At 58.0% G+C, this 17879-nt stretch overlaps 2 protein-coding genes across 2 annotated transcripts in view; one reads left to right on the top strand and one right to left on the bottom strand.

The window, feature by feature from the left end:
- The window catches only part of TMPRSS15 (transmembrane serine protease 15), a 55998-nt gene extending 46353 nt beyond the window's left edge, over positions 1–9645 (top strand). The window contains exons 43-53 of the mRNA XM_078882432.1: positions 425–550; positions 1044–1184; positions 2798–2908; positions 3449–3581; positions 4348–4443; positions 4998–5047; positions 5689–5857; positions 6508–6689; positions 7128–7223; positions 7948–8090; positions 8619–9645. Coding sequence (XP_078738558.1) covers positions 425–550; positions 1044–1184; positions 2798–2908; positions 3449–3581; positions 4348–4443; positions 4998–5047; positions 5689–5857; positions 6508–6689; positions 7128–7223; positions 7948–8090; positions 8619–8789 — 1418 coding nt within the window. The 3' untranslated portion in view covers positions 8790–9645. The remainder of the gene's footprint in view (positions 1–424; positions 551–1043; positions 1185–2797; positions 2909–3448; positions 3582–4347; positions 4444–4997; positions 5048–5688; positions 5858–6507; positions 6690–7127; positions 7224–7947; positions 8091–8618) is intronic.
- A 1693-nt stretch (positions 9646–11338) lies between these two features.
- Positions 11339–17879, bottom strand: part of LOC144952039 (uncharacterized) — a 29774-nt gene continuing 23233 nt past the window's right edge. The window contains exons 4-8 of the mRNA XM_078882431.1: positions 15953–16113; positions 14334–14417; positions 13196–13301; positions 12414–12496; positions 11339–11848 (exon numbers count right to left, since the gene is read on the bottom strand). Of these exons, the coding sequence (XP_078738557.1) occupies positions 12415–12496; positions 13196–13301; positions 14334–14417; positions 15953–16113 (433 nt within the window). The 3' untranslated portion in view covers positions 11339–11848; position 12414. The remainder of the gene's footprint in view (positions 11849–12413; positions 12497–13195; positions 13302–14333; positions 14418–15952; positions 16114–17879) is intronic.

Here is a 17879-nt window from a genome sequence, read left to right as displayed (position 1 = left end):
TCACTCACTCTCTAGCTCACTCTCTCGCTCACTCTCTCGCTCACTCTCTCGGTCACTCACTCTCTAGCTCAATCTTTCGCTCACTTTCTCGCTCACTCGCTCACTCTCTCGCTCACTCTCTCGCTCTCTCTCGCCCACTCTCTCGCTCTCTCTCTCGCTCACTCTCTCGCCCACTCTCTCACTCTCTCTCTCGCTCACTCCCTCGCTCACTCTCTAGCTCACTCTCGCTCTCTCTCGTTCTGCACGCAGCCCTTCTCGCAGTCGGACGGCCTCCGACGGGTAGCTCATAACTGCATGCAGAGCTCCCCGTCATTCCCATGTCTCTCTCTCTCCCCCACGTCTCCCTCTCCCCGTGTGCCTGCGTGCGCGTCTCACCGCTCCGTTACCTACCCTCCCTCTCCCTCCGCACGCGTCTGCTCTGTAGGCACGTGGTATCTGTTGGCCGACGAGGGCAAGAACGTGCTGCTGCACTTCAGCGTCTTCAGCCTCGAGAACAACTACGACTACGTGGAGCTGCGCGATGGATACGGCTCCGACGCCCCGCTCATCGGTGACGCACACACACACACGTGCACACGCACACACACACACACGTGCACACGCACACACACACGCATACACACACACGCATACACACACACGCACACACACACGCATACACACACACGCATGCACACACACGTGCACACACACGTGCACACGCATACACACACACACGCATACACACGCATACACACACACGCATACACACACACGCATACACGCACGTTTCGGGAGATGATTCCGGAATTCCCGTTGAGCATCCTGAGCGCCGGCGGGGGGCCAAGCGGAGCCCCATCGCACACCGCACCATGCACACCGCACTCCGAACACCGCACCACACCGCACACCGCACCACACTCACTGACTCGCTCACTCGCCGTGGCATGGCGATAGCGCGGCGGCTCCGGTAGCTGCCCCCCGCCGCTTGCTCGTGAGCGCCACTTGCCCCTGCGGTCTGTGGAGGCTATACGGGGGACCTTTGCTTCTGTGCGTGCGCGCAGGCCGCTACACGGGCTCGGGCCCGCGAGAGGACGTCTTCAGCACGGCGAGCGCCATGACCGTGAGGTTCACCAGCGACAGCTCCATCAACAGCGCCGGCTTCAGCGCCAACTTCAGCACCGGCGTGCGGCTCGGCATGCCACGTACGGGTGGACTCGCGGATGGACGGGCTCACAGTCGTGCTCACAGTCGTGCTCACAGCCAGATTCACAGCCAGACTCACAGCCGGGCTTACAGCCAGACTCACAGTCGGACTCAGTGGAACTCACAACCAGACTTACAGCTGGACTCACAGTTGGACTCGCAGCCGGATTCACAGTCGGATTCACAGCCAGACTCACAGCCAGGCTCACAGCCGGACTCACAGCCAGACTCACAGCCAGGCTCACAGCTGGACTCACAGCCAGACTCACAGCCAGGCTCACAGCCAGACTCACAGCCAGACTCACAGCCAGGCTCACAGCCGGACTCACAGCCAGACTCACAGCCAGGCTCACAGCCGGACTCACAGCCAGACTCACAGTCGGGCTCACAGCCGGACTCACAGCCAGACTCACAGCCGGGCTCACAGTCAATCACAGCCAGACTCACAGTTGGACTCACAGTCGTGCTCACAGCCAGATTCACAGCCAGATTCACGGCCACATTCACAGCCAGACTCACAGCCAGACTCACAGTCGGACTCAGTGGAACTCACAACCAGATTCACAGCTGGACTCACAGTTGGACTCACAGCCGGATTCACAGTCGGATTCACAGCCAGACTCACAGCCAGGCTCACAGTCGGATTCACAGTCGGATTCACAGTCGGGCTCACAGTCACTCACAGCCAGACTCACAGCCAGACTCACAGCCGGGCTCACAGTCACTCACAGTCATGCTCACAGTCGGACTCACAGTCGGGCTCACAGTCACATTCACAGTTGGACTCACAGCCACACTCACAGTTTGACTCACAGTCGTGCTCACAGTCGGACTCGCAGCCAGACTCACAGCCGGAGTCACAGTCGGATTCACAGCCAGACTCACAGTCGGGCTCACAGGCAGACTCACAGTCGGACTCAGTGGAACTCACAACCAGACTTACAGCTGGACTCACAGTTGGACTCACAGCCGGATTTACAGCCACATTCACAGCCAGACTCACAGCCGGGCTTAGAGCCAGACTCACAGCCAGACTCACAGTCGTGCTCACAGTCGTGCTCACAGTCGGAGTCACAGTCGGATTCACAGCCACATTCACAGCCAGACTCACGGCCACATTCACTGCCAGACTCACAGCCAGACTCACAGTCGGACTCAGTGGAACTCACAACCAGACTTACAGCTGGACTCACAGTTGGACTCACAGCCGGATTCACAGCCAGACTTACAGCTGGACTCACAGTCGGGCTCACAGTCACTCACAGCCGGACTCGCAGCCGGGCTCACAGCCGGGCTCACAGTCAGATTCACAGTCATACTCACAGTTGGACTCACAGCCAGGCTCACAGCCACAGTCAGCCAGTCTCACAATTGGACGCACAGCCACACTCAGTCGGATTCACAGTCACTCACAGCCGGGCTCACAGTCACTCACAGCCGGATTTACAGCCAGACTCACAGTTGGACTCACAGTCGCATTCACAGCCAGACTCACAGCCGCGCTGTGAGCCGTGCCGGCCTTCATAGGTGCTACTGCTTACGATGCTCGCAAACAGCACTTGCCCCACCGGTCTGCTAAGGCTACACGGGGGATCTCTGTCTTTGTGCTCAGCGACCTGTGCTCCGGACCAGTTCCAGTGCCAGGACTTGGAGTGCGTGGCCAGGGAGGCCGTCTGTGACCGCAACGTCGACTGCAGCGATGGCTCGGACGAGAAGAACTGCGGTACCAGATCATAGTCATGATCCACATCGTCATCCTCATCATTGTCAGTGCCATCATCATCCTCATCCTTGTCATGATCCACATCGTCATCGTCGTCATCATCGTCATCCTCATCATTGTCAGTGCCATCATCATCCTCATCCTTGTCATCATCCACATCGCCATTGTCATCATCATTGTCAGTGCCATCCTCATCCTTGTCATCATCCACATCGCCATTGTCATCATCATTGTCAGTGCCATCATCATTGTCAGTACCATCCTCATCCTTGTCATCATCCACATCGCCATTGTCATCATCATTGTCAGTGCCATCATCATCCTCATCCTCGTCATCATTCTCATCATCATCATCATCATCCTCATCATCGTCATTTTCCTCATCATCGTCATCATTGTGATCTGACTCGTCATCATCCTCATCATTGTCATCATCCTCATCATTGTCATCATCCTCATCATTGTCATCATCCTCATCATCATCGTCATCTGACTCGTCATCGTCATCATGGTCGTCACCCGAGTTGTCTGTGGCTGCAGTTCGCCTGCAGAACCGCGTGGGCCCCAGCGGCGTGGCCCAGTTCCTGGTGGACTCCCAGTGGCACAGCGTGTGCTCCAGCGCCGCCTGGATCACGCAGTTCAACGCCTTCGTCTGCCTCTACACCGGCTACCCGTGAGAGACCCTCCCTCCATCCCTGCCCCCTCCCTCCCTACCTCTCTACCCCTTCTACCCCCTCCCTCCCTACCCCCTCCCTCTCTACCCCCTCCCTCCCTCCCTACCTCCTCCCTCCCTCTCCTCTCTCCCGACCCCCTCCCTCCATCCCTCCTCCCTCCCTCCCTACCTCTCTACCCCTTCTACCCCCTCCCTCCCTACCTCCTCCCTCCCTCTCTACCCCCTCCCTCCATCCCTGCCCCCTCCCTCCCTCTCCTCTCTCCCGACCCCCTCCCTCCCTACCTCCTCCCTCCCACCCTCCCTACCCCCTCCCTTCCTACCTACCCCCTCCCTCCCTACCTCCTCCCTCCCTCCCTACCCCCTCCCTCTCTACCCCCTCCCTCTCTACCCCCTCCCTCTCTACCCCCTCCCTCCCTCCCTACCTCCTCCCTCCCTCTCCTCTCTCCCGACCCCCTCCCTCCATCCCTCCTCCCTCCCTCCCTACCCCCCCCTCCCTCCCTACCTCCTCCCTCCATCCCTCCTCCCTCCCTACCCCCCCTCCCTCCATCCCTCCTCCCTCCCTACCCCCCCTCCCTCCATCCCTCCTCCCTCCCTACCCCCCCTCCCTCCGTTCCCTCCTCCCGCCCTACCCCCCCTCCCTCCCTACCCCCTCGCTCCATCCCTCCTCCCTCCCTACCCCCCCTCCCTCTCCTCTCTCCCTCTCTCGCTCACTGACGGCACTTGACGCTCGGGGGGGGGTGGGTACCTTTGTCTTTGTGTCCAACAGTGGAGCGAACAGCAGCAGCTCGGTAGGGGCTGCTGGGTACGGGCCGTACGTCGTCGTCAGCGGCAACTCCATCACCAACATCCAACTGACGCCCAGGTACTCACTCTGACGTCATAACTTCCAGGTGCTCACTCTGACGTCATAACATCCAGGTGCTCACTCTGACGTCATAACTCCCAGGTGCTCACTCTGACATCGCAACTCCCAGGTGCTCACTCTGACGTCATAACGTCCAGGTGCTCACTCTGACGTCATAACGTCCAGGTGCTCACTCTGACGTCATAACGTCCAGGTGCTCACTCTGACGTCATAACGTCCAGGTGCTCACTCTGAGGTCATAACGTCCAGGTGCTCACTCTGACGTCATAACGTCCAGGTGCTCACTCTGACCTCATAACACGCAGGTGCTCACTCTGACGTCATAACGCCCAGGTGCTCACTCTGACGTCATAACGCCCAGGTATGCAGGTTCAGAAGACGTTCAACAACAACAGCAGATCGCCGCATCGAAGATGTGGAGAGTAGCGACTACAGAAGTGACCACAGTTCATTTATCATCGCTCTGACGCGTCAATGTGTCCGTGTGTGTCTCCCTGTCCACGTGTGTGTCCGTGTGTGTCCGTGTGTCTCCTCCGTGTGTCTATGCGCAGCGTCTCCTGCCCAACCAACCAAGTCGTCCAGACAAACTGCAACCCCCCAGGTGCTGCCCCCCCTCGCCCCCCCCTCGCCCCCCCCTCGCCCCCCCTTCGCCCCCCCCCCTCGCCCCCCCCCTCGCCCCCCCATCGCCCTCCCCTGCCCCACGGCCCCCCCCCCTCCCCACAATGAGTCGCGCGCTTGCAACCGGGCAGAGACCCGAGTTCGATTCCCGCTCACGGCCGATAACCGTGGCCAATCTCTGAACCGCTGCTCGTCCTCCTCCTAGGCCGACTCTACGATGAGTACCCGGCGTAGCGGTGTGTAGCAGATACAGCCACTTGGGGGAGACAAAGGCGGCCGGGCGTGGTGCTGGTCGCCCGCCCTCTCGTGTGCCACGGTGCCGCCCTTCATAGGGTGCTACTACTCGCCAACACCACTTGCCCCACAAGTCCGTTGAGGCTACACGGAAGGGGGGTGGGAGGTAACCTTTGTCTTTGCGGGGCAGTGGGGAGCGGTATTGCATCGGGTCAGCGCGCTTCGAACCCCCGGCGACCTGAGTTCGATTCCCGCTCGAGACCCAACACCGGTGACGATTATCCGCACTGGTCTCGCCTCCCAACGGTCCGTTCGGCGAAGGCTACCCGGGGGAACTTTGTCTTTGTGCACCCCCCCCCCCTCTCCCCCCCTCCCCCCCGTCTCTCTCAGACTGCGGTAAGCGGCCGCTGGTGCCCAGTGGGCGAGTGGTGGGCGGCCAGGACGCCGTGCCGGGGGGCTGGCCCTGGGTGGTGTCGCTGCGCTACAACGGGAGGCATCTGTGCGGCGCCTCCATCGTGGACGACGAGTGGCTGGTGACGGCGGCGCACTGCGTGGAGGGGTGCGTGGGTCGTGGCGCACACGCACACACGCACACACGCACGCACGCGCGCAACATTCCCCCGTGTAGCTTTAACATACTGCTGGGGCAAGTGTTGTTCACACGAGATACATGGCAGACACGTGACACACACGTCACACGCACGTGACACGCAAAGCCAACATGCCGGTCGGGGGCTCGTCCGGGAAGCAAACACCACACGCGCACACGAAGACAAAGATCTCCCGTGTAGCCTTAACATACTGCTGGGGCAAGCGCTGTTCGCACAGGATACATGGCAGACACGTGACACGCATGTGACACGCAAAGCCAAAATGCTGGTCGGGGGCTCGTCCGGGAGGCAAACACCACATGCGCACACGAAGACAAAGATCCCCCGTGTAGCCTGAACATACTGTTGGGGCAAGTGCTGTTCGCACGGGATACGTGGCACACACGTGACACGCACGTGGCACGCAAAGCCAAAATGCCGGTCGGGGGTCGTCCGGGAAGCAAACACCACACGTGCACACGAAGACAAAGATCCCCCGTGTAGCCTTCAGCTGACCACTGGGGGGCGTGGGGCAAGCGCTGTGAGCGAGCCTCGACTCTCCGGCACGAGCGGCGCTAACGACCCCCCCCCCCCCTCCCGCGCTCGCGATCGTCACCAGGCGGGACTCGAACATGGACTCGTGGGGTGCGCTGCTGGGCCTGCACCTCCAGTCGGACCACGCGGCGACGCCGTCGCAGTCGGTGGCCATCTCGGCCATCCACATCCACCCCAGCTACGACGACAGCCCCAACGACAACGACATCGCGCTCATGCGCCTCGCCCAGCCCATCGAATTCACCGGTGCTAGGCCCAGCCACCCCTCCCCCACCCCTCCCCCACCCCTCCCTCTCTAAACTCACTCACTCCCTCCGTATCCCTATCTAACGCACATGCTCTCTTTTTTTTTTACACACGATCAGTGGAAACAAGAAGATGCTCGGTGTAGTCGGCACTTTGCTTCGTTCATCATTTCGTAATTTTCTTTTTATAACTTTGCTTTATGTAAACCCCCACCTCTCGCTCACTCTCTCGCTCACTCTCTCTCTCTTAACTCACTCACTCCCTGCATACCCCTCCCTTTCTAACTCACTCCTTCCCTATCTAACTTACTCCCTCCCTCCATCTGTATCCCTCCCTAACTCCCTACCCTGACGAACTCCCTCCCTCCTTCCCAAATGTCTCTCTCCCTCCCTCTAACCCTCCCTCACCCGCTCCCTCCGTGTCTCCCCCCGCCACTAGACTACATCGCCCCGGTGTGCCTCCCGGAAGGGGACCAGGACTTCCCAGCTGACATGACCTGCGCCGTCGCCGGCTGGGGCAACACCAGGGAAGGAGGTGAGGGCGGGGGGTGCTCCAGCTGGGGTCGCCGGGAGGTCATAGTGGGGTCACGGGGAGGGCACGGAGGGGTCACGTGGAGGGCACGGAGGGGTCACGGGGAGGTCATGGAGGGGTCACGTGGAGGGCACGGAGGGGTCACGTGGAGGGCACGGAGGGGTCACGGGGAGGGCACGGAGGGGTCGCGGGGAGGGCACGGAGGGGTCACGGGGAGGGCACGGAGGGGTCGCGGGGAGGGTACGGAGAGGTCGCGTGGAGGGCACGGAGGGGTCGCGGGGAGGGCACGGATGGGTCGCGGGGAGGGCACGGAGGGGTCGCGTGGAGGGCACGGAGGGGTCGCGGGGAGGGCACGGAGGGGTCGCGTGGAGGGCACGGAGGGGTCGCGTGGAGGGCACGGAGGGGTCGCGTGGAGGGCACGGAGGGGTCGCGGGGAGGGCACGGAGGGGTCACGGGGAGGGCACGGAGGGGTCACGGGGAGGTCACGGGGAGGTCACGGGGGGGGGGGGGTCGCGCTTGCTGCCCTGCCTCTGGGCGGCAGGGGTCGCTGTGGGCCTCACAGCTAAAGGGGAGCTGGGTTCAACCCCCCACCCGGGCTTCTCTCTCGCGCGTTCTCGCTCCTCGCGCGCCGTGCCGGCCTTCATAGGCTCCGCTCGCCGACGGCACTTGCCCCAACAGTCTGCTGAGGCTACACGGCGGGGGGGGTGGGACCTTTGTCTTTGTGCAGGCGGCTCGCCCGACGCGCTGCAGGAGGCCGAGGTCCCGCTGCTGTCCAACGAGGCGTGCATAGCGCTGCAGGGCAGCCTCTTCGAAATCACCGACAACATGGTGTGTGCCGGCTTCGTGGAGGGCGGCGTGGACACGTGCCAGGTACGGCTCGCTCACTCGCTCAATATTGCTGTCACCAGCCCGCTCGCTTGCTTATGCGTTGACCTGTGACCCGCTCGCTCACCCGCTCACTCACTCACCTATCACTCGCTCACTCACCCACTCACTCACCCACCCACTCACCCACCTGTCACTCGCCCACTCACCCGCTTGCATGTGCAGTCACTCGCTCACCTGCTCATCCACTCGCTCACCTATCACTTGCTCACCTATCACTCGCTCACTCACCCACTCACTCACTCACCCACCCACTCACTCACCTGTCACTCGCCCACTCACCCGCTTGCATGTCCAGTCACTCGCTCACCTGCTCACCCACTCGCTCACCCACTCACTCATGCACGCACCTGTCACTCGCCCACTCACCCACCAACTCACTCACCTGTCCGTCAAACACCCACACACACACCCACACACCTGAAATAAGCAACACACGGTAACCATCTTTGTTTTTTCATCACATCTGATATCCCCCCGTGCCCCCCCCCCCACATCCCCCCCACCCCCCAGGGTGACTCTGGAGGCCCCCTCATGTGCGAACAGAGTGGGACCTGGTTCCTGGTGGGAATCACCTCCTTTGGCCAGGGCTGTGCCCGGCCCAATCGGCCCGGGGTGTACGCGCGCGTCACACAGTACCCGGCTTGGATCAACGGCTACCTGGAGCAGAGAGGCAGGGAGTGAGCGAGCGAGCGGGTGGAGTTGGCCTGGTCACTGGACGACTCGCGTAGAGACCCCGTAGACTCGCGTAGAGACCCATGGATTCTCACAGAGACCCATAGACCCACAGAGAGAGCCATAGACCCACAGAGAGAGCTATAGACTCACACAGACACATGGATTCTCACAGAGACCCATGGATTCTCACAGAGACCCATAGACCCACACAGAGACCCATATACCTACATAGCCAAGTTGTGACTAAACGGGGTTGTTAAATTCAGGTGGGGTTCGTTCGGCTATACTTCACCACTCTGGTCAATGCGGTTGATGCTGTTCGTGAGCGGCTAACCACACACACAAGACAAAGCTCCCCCGTATAGCCAATCAGAATGTCGAGGGCACAGGGGAAGAGTAGGCCAAAGCACGACCCGCGAGCGCTTCGCTTCCAACAACAGCCTTTCCGCCAGCACTGGCGGCGTGCGAGCACTTGCAGGGCTGCGCCTGCAGCTTCGGCCGTCGTCGCTGTCGGCCGTGTTCTATCCACTGCTGGATTCGCCGCCGATTCGCGCGCAATCCGATCCCGTCGGTCGCTCCGTCTCCCTGACCCACCGTGCCCCCACAACCCCCCCCCCCACCACATTTTAGTTGTAAAGATTATTGTTTGATTACATTGTTTTTTTAAATTATTTCCATTAATTGTTCTTGTGTTTTATTTTATTTACATCATAAAAAAAAACGCGCGCTTCGAATTTTTTGCGTAAGTTTCAAATACGTGTTTATTCATTGTTTACATCACAATAGCGTCATCTCACAATATTTTCTTACAAATATTGAACATACAATTGATACATTATTATATTATTCTTCTTCACGTAATTTTCCCATTTCCGTCATTCATATATCGTGTAACTTTCTCAAAGTAAGTTTTACTTTTTTATAATTTTGTATAATTTTTATTATTTTATATATATATAATTTTGACGTGACAACAACAGCAGTAACAGCGACAACAACAACAACAACAGCAGCGACGAGGGTAGTAGAGTAGGCCGCAGGGGTGAGAATGGAACCTTTGACCTGGCACGCCACACAACTCCGCAGTAGGAGTGGGGGGGCGGTCGCGACACAGACGAGCGAGCGACCTTCAAGTGTCGAGCAAAGCCACGTGGGGCAAATAAATATACATATATTATTGTTGTTGTTGGCTGGTTTGTTTGTGTGTGTTGTTGTTGTTGCTTGCCAGCGACGTGGTACGGCGGCCCCCTCGACTTACGGAACACAAATCGAGTCGACGACTTCTTTCGGAGCGATAGGAACCCAACCCCGGTCCCACGCGCGTCCAGTCGCAGCCAGTTCGGAGCGAGAGTCGTAAGCTCGACCGCCGCGCGTAACATATGGCGGCGGTGGTGGTGGCAGCATCTACATCTGCAGAACGTGAAGAACCAGCGGCATCTACATATGCAGACCGTGAAGAACCAGTGGCATCTACATCTACAGAATGTGAAGAACCAGTGGCATCTACATCTATAGAACGTGAAAAACCAGTGGCATCTACATATGCAGAACGTGAAGAACCAGTGGCATTTACATCTGCAGACCGTGAAGAACCAGTGGCATCTACATCTACAGAACGTGAAAAACCAGTGGCATCTACATCTACAGAATGTGAAGAACCAGTGGCATCTACATCTATAGAACGTGAAGAACCAGTGGCATCTACATCTGCAGAACGTGAAGAACCAGTGGCATCTACATCTATAGAACGTGAAGAACCAGTGGCATCTACATCTGCAGAACGTGAAGAACCAGTGGCATCTACATCTGCAGAACGTGAAAAACCAGTGGCATCTACATCTGCAGAACGTGAAGAACCAGTGGCATCTACATCTATAGAACGTGAAGAACCAGTGGCATCTACATCTATAGAACGTGAAGAACCAGTGGCATCTACATCTATAGAACGTGAAGAACCAGTGGCATCTACATCTGCAGAACGTGAAGGTCCAGTGGCATCTACATCTGCAGAACGTGAAGAACCAGTGGCATCTACATCTATAGAACATGAAGAACCAGTGGCATCTACATCTGCAGAACATGAAGAACCAGTGGCATCTACATCTATAGAACGTGAAGAACCAGTGGCATCTACATCTATAGAACGTGAGGAACCAGTGGCATCTACATCTGCAGAACGTGAAGAACCAGTGGCATCTACATCTGCAGAACGTGAGGAACCAGTAGCATCTACATCTGCAGAACGTGAAGGTCCAGTGGCATCTACATCTGCAGGAGATTACACAACTTTTAAAGTTATCTCTCTGTGTGAGTCTGTGGGTTTCTATGCGAGTCTATGGATATCTGTGTGAATCTTTGGGTCTCTGTGTGAGTCTGTGGGTCTCTGTGTGAGTCTGTGGGTCTCTGTGCGAGTCTATGTGTCCCTATGAGAGTCACTGCTGCCCGAACTGAGACCAACTCACGGTACCGATACCCGGATTTGGAACCCTTCAAATCTCAACGTTTCTGACTCGACACCACCGCCACCACCACCGCCACCGCCACCACCACCACCACCTCAATCCGATTCGGACCCATCGCTGTGGCCAAGCCTTCCACCTCAAAGCCCCCCCCTACCCCGAGTACAGTACAACGCACGCACGGCGGTCAGCGAGACCGCAACATCGACACGAATGGTGACACGCAAGCGACACGCGACTTGCAGACGCACGAGACATAAAGATCCCCCGTGTAGCCTCAACAGGCTGCTGGGGCAAGTGCTGTTTAACTAGCGGCGTCGATGAAGGCCGGCGAGGGGTGGGTGGCCTGCAGTACGCCCGGCCGCCTTTGTCTTCCCCGGTGGCTACGATGTTCGCTGCACGCCGCAGCCGGTACAGGTTTGAGGACGAGTCGACCGGTTCAGATAATCGTCGTCGCTGGGTGTTGGTGGTTGTGAGCAGGAATCGAATTATACACGATACTACTACTTAGCCGTCAACCCCGGATCAGTACTCTACCTCATGAAAAGACCAATTCAGACCTTACTGGACTCATCCCGTGCCCCTTTATAAATCTCGACCTTCATCCTACAAAGTTCCATCGCAAGGGAGACACACAAACAAATAGGCAACACAATTTTAGTTTCGCCCCGCACCGAAACGGCTGTAACGCCGTATGGACCTGAAAACTCAAATTTCCCCGCGACAAGATTACAGGGCTAAGCCGGAACGGGTTGACAGCCACAATGAGCTTTTCCCCCCTCTAACCCAGCTTAAATATACGCTGCCAAGCCTGGTGGTGTTCATTCAGACGCTATCCTTCCGACAGACCTGTTCTTCACCTGATGACGGCTGCTTGCGTTGTGGCCGAAACGTCGTGAGAATTGTATTTTATGAAGTTTTATTTTATTTATTTTATTATTTCCCTTCTACGTGACTTTACCGAAAGAACCAAGAAGATGAATCCCTGCAGTCACGAAAGCTTTAAATCGAAATTTAGCCACGCGTTCCTGAAGGACTTGTCGAGTTTGTTCCTCTGTGGGATTGTGGGAGAGAGGTTTGACGAGGCGGGCGGGGGGGGGGGGAGTCTGTCTTTAACCTCACAAGATTGGGGGGGGGGCGGGAGGTAAATTTAACAAGTCGTGGGGGGCACCTCAAACTTCTTGGGTGCGGAATCTGGCCGCTGGGATCCACAGATCTTGCGCCTTGACCTGGTTCTGGTTTCCGTCGCGAGCCCTGCACGGAGACACGGGGCGGAGGGGGGCGGGGGCGTTAGCACGTGGCGCTGAGCAGTCGAGGGCTTCTGGACATCACGGGAACTCCCCATTACCCATAACTCTCTGGTTCTTTCGCTAAAGTCATGTGGGTAGATAAATAACAGATCGCGACGTTTCTATCGCAACGCAAGCAATCGTCATCGCCTGTTGTTGTTGTTGTTTTTGAGTGTGTGCGTGCGTGTGTGTGTGCGTGCGCATGTGTGTGTGCGTGTATGAGTGCGTGTGTGTGCCTGCGTTTATGTGCGTGTCCTGTGCGTGCGTTTATGTGCGTGCCCTGTGTGTGCGTGTGAGTGCGTGTGAGTGAAATTCCGTGCGTGTCCGTGCGTGCGAGCCGCGTGCGAGCCGCGTGCATGTGCGTGCGTGCGTGTCTGTGCGTGTGAGTGCGTGCGTGTGTGCGTTTATGTCCGTGCGTGTGTCCGTGCGTGTGCGTGCGTGCGTGTCTGTGCGTGCGAGCCGCGTGCATGTGCGTGCGTGAATGTCTGTGCGTGTGAGTGCGTGTCCGTGCATGCGTGTGTGCGTTTATGTCCGTGCGTGTGTCCGTGCGTGTGCGTGCGTGCGTATGTGTGTGCGTGCGTATGTACGCGCGTGCGTGTCCGTGCGTGTGCGTGCCACCCATCTGCACCGCTCTTCGCGAGCGAGGGTGTCGTGCGGAGCGTACTGGGGGGATCCGCAGGATCGCGAGCAGAGCAGCCCCAGCGCCACGACGAGCAGCAGCAGCAGCGGGATGGCCGGGATGGCCACGTAGACGGCGTGCAGAGACTCGCCTGGACGCACACACACACAGACACACACACAGACATACACACACACACACACAACAACCGCCATGACGGTGACGTCACCACGACGCTTGCGCCAGGCCACGTGCACCTTGAGGCTATCACGTGAAGTGTCGAAGGCCCGCTGGCAGGAGGTCACGGGGCAGACCCAGCAGGTGCCACGGGTCGACTGACTGAGATGACACACATACACACACGCACACACGGACACACGCACATACAACAACAACCGCCATGACGGTGACGTCACCACGACGCTTGCGTCAGGCCACGTGCACCTTGAGGCTATCACGTTAAGTGTCGAAGGCCCGCTGGCAGGAGGTCACGGGCAGAGCCGGCCCAGCCACTAAGCGACCCTTGCAATTGCAAAGGGCCCCGTGGCCAGCAGAGGGCCCCCTAGAGTCACTGCTAGCTAGTGGGTGAAAAAAAGCATACATCAAAGGGGCCTCCAACCAAATTTTGCTTAGGGCCCCCAAAGGTCTAGGTAGGGCCGGTTCTGGTCACGGGGCAGACCCAGCAGGTGCCACGGGTCGACTGACTGAGATGACTGAGATGACACACATACACACACGCACACACATACACACACACAGACACACAACAACCGCCATGGCGGTGACGTCACCACGACGCTTGCGCCAGGCCACGTGCACCTTGAGGCTATCACGTGAAGTGTCGAACGCCCGCTGGCAGGAGGTCATGGGGCAGACCCAGCAGGTGCCACTGGGTCGACTGACTGAGATGACTGAGATGACATACATACATACACAAGCACACTCACACATACACACGCACGGACACACACACGCACGGACACTCACGGACGCACATACACATGCACGGACACTCACAGACACACATACACACGCACGGACGCACATACACACGCACGGACACACACGGATGTAGATGTGTGTGTAGTTGTGTGTGTGTAGCTGTGTCTGTGTGTGTAGCTGTGTGTGTGTGTAGCTGTGTGTGTGTGTAGCTGTGTGTGTAGCTGTGTGTGTGTAGTTGTACCGGATGTCTCTGTGAGCAGCACGTGCTCCGCTCCGTCAGACGCGTTCCTCCTGCTGCCTGGGGCCTCCTCCTCACCCACTCCCACTGGGGGGGGGGGTGGGGGGGGGGCACACACACAGCTACACACACAGCTACACACACACACACAGCTACACACACACACAGCTACACACACACACAGCTACACACACACGCAGATACAAACACGCAGCTACACACACAGCTACACACACACAGCTACACACACAACTACACACACACACACAGCTACACACACAGCTACACACACAGCTACACACACACACAGCTACACACACGAGACACACACAAACACACGAGACACGCACACACACACGAGAGAGACACACACAGCTACACACACACGAGAGAGACGGACACACACACACACGGGAGACACACACACACGGAAGCGACCCATTTCCAGCAGCCTAACGTGTGTGTGTGCATCACGTGTGCGCGTGTGTGTGTGCGTGTGTGTGCATCACGTGTGTGTGTCTCAGCGTGTGTGTGTGCATCACGTGTGTGTCCCTCTCAGCGTGTGTGTGTGTGCATCACGTGTGTGTATGTGTCCCTCTCAGCGTGTGTGTGTCCCTCTCAACGTGTGTGTGTGTCCCTCTCAGCGTGTGTGTGTGTGCATCACGCGTGTGTGTGTGTCTCTCAGCGCGTGTCCCTCTCAGCGTGTGTGTGTGTGCATCACGTGTGTGTCCCTCTCAGCGTGTATGTGTGTGTGCGCATCACGTGTGCATGTCCCTCTCAGCGTGTGTGTGTCCCTCTCAGCGTGTGTCCTTCTCAGCGTGTGTGTGTGCATCACGTGCGTGTGTGCATCACGTGCGTGTGTGCATCACGTGCGTGTGTGTGCATCACGTGCGTGTGTGTGCATCACGTGCGTGTGTGTGCATCACGTGCGTGTGTGTGCATCACGTGCGTGTGTGTGCATCACGTGCGTGTGTGTGCATCACGTGCGTGTGTGTGCATCACGTGCGTGTGTGTGCATCACGTGTGTCCCTCTCAGCGTGTGTGTGTCCCTCTCAGCGTGTGTGTGTCCCTCTCAGCGTGTGTGTGTCCCTCTCAGCGTGTGTGTCCCTCTCAGCGTGTGTGTGTCCCTCTCAGCGTGTGTGTGTCCCTCTCAGCGTGTGTGTGTCCCTCTCAGCGTGTGTGTGTCCCTCTCAGCGTGTGTGTGTCCCTCTCAGCGTGTGTGTGTCCCTCTCAGCGTGTGTGTGTCCCTCTCAGCGTGTGTGTGTCCCAATCAGCGTGTGTCCCTCTCAGCGTGTGTCCCTCTCAGCGTGTGTCCCTCTCAGTGTGTGTGTGTGTGCATCACGTGTGTGTGTGTGTGTCCCTCTCAGCGTGTGTGTGTGTGCATCACGTGTGTGTGTGTGTGTCCCTCTCAGCGTGTGTGTGTGTGTGCATCACGTGTGCATCACGTGTGTGTGTGTCCCTCTCAGCGTGTGTGTGTGTGTGCATCACGTGTGCATCACGTGTGTGTGTCCCTCTCAGCGTGTGTGTGTGTGCATCACGTGTGTGTGTGTGTCCCTCTCAGCGTGTGTGTGTGTGCATCACGTGTGCATCACGTGTGTGTGTCCCTCTCAGCGTGTGCTCACCGAGCGGAGGGAACTTGCAGATGAAGTTGTTCTTCATGGCGCACGAGTCGTCGTTCCAGCGGTGCATGTATGGCCCCCCGTAGCCCGCCGGAGCCGACGGCTGGAAGTACATCACCACGCACGCCTCGCCGCCACATGACGGCTCGTCCGGGTACCAGTTCCTATGGTGGCAGGGGTGGGGGGGTCCGGGTGGGGGGCAAGGGGGGGTCGGAGTTCGGGGGTTCCGTTGGAAGGACGTGGAGCCAAAGGCGGTGGTCGCGGCAGCGCACGGCGCTTTCAGATGCTATGTACACTACACTATACACTACACTATATACTACTACACTATATACTACACACTATACACTACACTATATACTACTACACTATATACTACACACTATACACTACTACACTATATACTACACACTATACACTACACTATATACTACTACACTATATACTACTACACTACACTATACACTACTACACTACACTATATACTACTACAATATAAACTACACTATATACTACACTATACACTACACTATATACTAATATACACTATACTATATACTACTACACTATACTCTGTGTAAGTCTGTGGGTCTCTGTGTGAGTCTATTGGTCTCTGTGTGAGTCTATGGGTATGTGTGAGTCTGTGGGCCTCTGTGTGAGTCTATGGGTCTCTGTGTGAGTCTGTAGGTCTCTGTGTGAGTCTGTAGGTCTCTGTGTGAGTCTATGGGTCTCTGTGTGAGTCTGTGGGTCTCTGTGTGAGTCTATGGGTCTCTGTGTGAGTCTGTAGGTCTCTGTGTGAGTCTGTAGGTCTCTGTGTGAGTCTGTGGGTCTCTGTGTGAGTGTATGTGTCTCTGTGTGAGTCTGTGGGCCTCTTAGTGAGTCTGTGGGTTTGTGTGAGTCTGTGGGTCTCAGTGTGAGTTTGCGTGTCTCTCTCTCATCATCATCACGGTGGCTATGAGATGTTAACTCCCTCGCCTGGTCTACAGGAGGCCGTGGGTTCGATCCCAACCCTGATGCCTGCTGCTGCTGTATATTTGGAGTTTGCGGTGTCTCTCTCTCTCCACGTGGTGACGTGGATTTTTCTCCGGGTTTTCCCTCTCTCCACATTTAGAATCGGTGTCGCCACGAGGTCTGGGCGAGCGAGTTTATTTGACCGCCTGCCATCCATTTACACGCGACGACGGCGACGATTACGGTAAATCCCCCCCCCACCCCCTATTTGTTGAGCTGTCATTTGTGATAACCAGAGTCGCTTCTGGGAATCAAAACAAAAAAACCACGCAGCTATACATACGCCTGGTTAGAATAATAGACGACAAAAAACATAGTTGAGTTGTTTAGTTTCACTTGAAAACACGCGATGCAAATTGTTTTCGAGTTTACGACGTTTCAGGAACGCATCCCCCCCCCCACCCCGCGGTGGGGGTGGTGGTGGAGGGGGGGTGGTAGGGGGGGGGGTGGTGGGAGTGGGGGTGGTGGTGGTGGGGGTGGTGGTGGGGGGGGGGGGTGGTGGGGGTGGTGGGGGTGGTGGTGGGGGGGGGGGGTGGTGGGGGTGGTGGGGGTGGTGGTGGGAGGGGGTGGTGGTGGTGGGGGTGGTGGTGGTGGTGGTGGTGGGGGTGGTGGTGGGGGGGGGGTGGTGGGGGTGGTGGGGGGTGGTGGTGGGGAGGGGGTGGTGGGGGGTGGTGGTGGGGGGGGGGGTGGTGGGGGTGGGGGGTGGTGGGGGTTGTGGTGGTGGGGGTGGTGGTGGGGAGGGGGTGGTGGTGGTGGGGGTGGTGGTGGGGGGGGTGGGGGTGGTGGGGGTGGTGGTGGTGGGGGTGGTGGTGGTGGGGGGGTTGTGGTGGTGGGGGTGGTGGTGGGGAGGGGGTGGTGGTGGGGGTGGTGGTGGGGGGGGGGTGGTGGGGGTGGGGGTGGTGGTGGTGGGGGTGGTGGG

This window comes from Lampetra fluviatilis, chromosome 65, assembly GCF_964198595.1.
Source record: "Lampetra fluviatilis chromosome 65, kcLamFluv1.1, whole genome shotgun sequence".
Taxonomy (NCBI): domain Eukaryota; kingdom Metazoa; phylum Chordata; class Hyperoartia; order Petromyzontiformes; family Petromyzontidae; genus Lampetra; species Lampetra fluviatilis.
The sequence above is the reverse complement of the archived record's forward strand: the minus strand, read 5'-3'. Positions and strand labels throughout refer to the sequence as shown.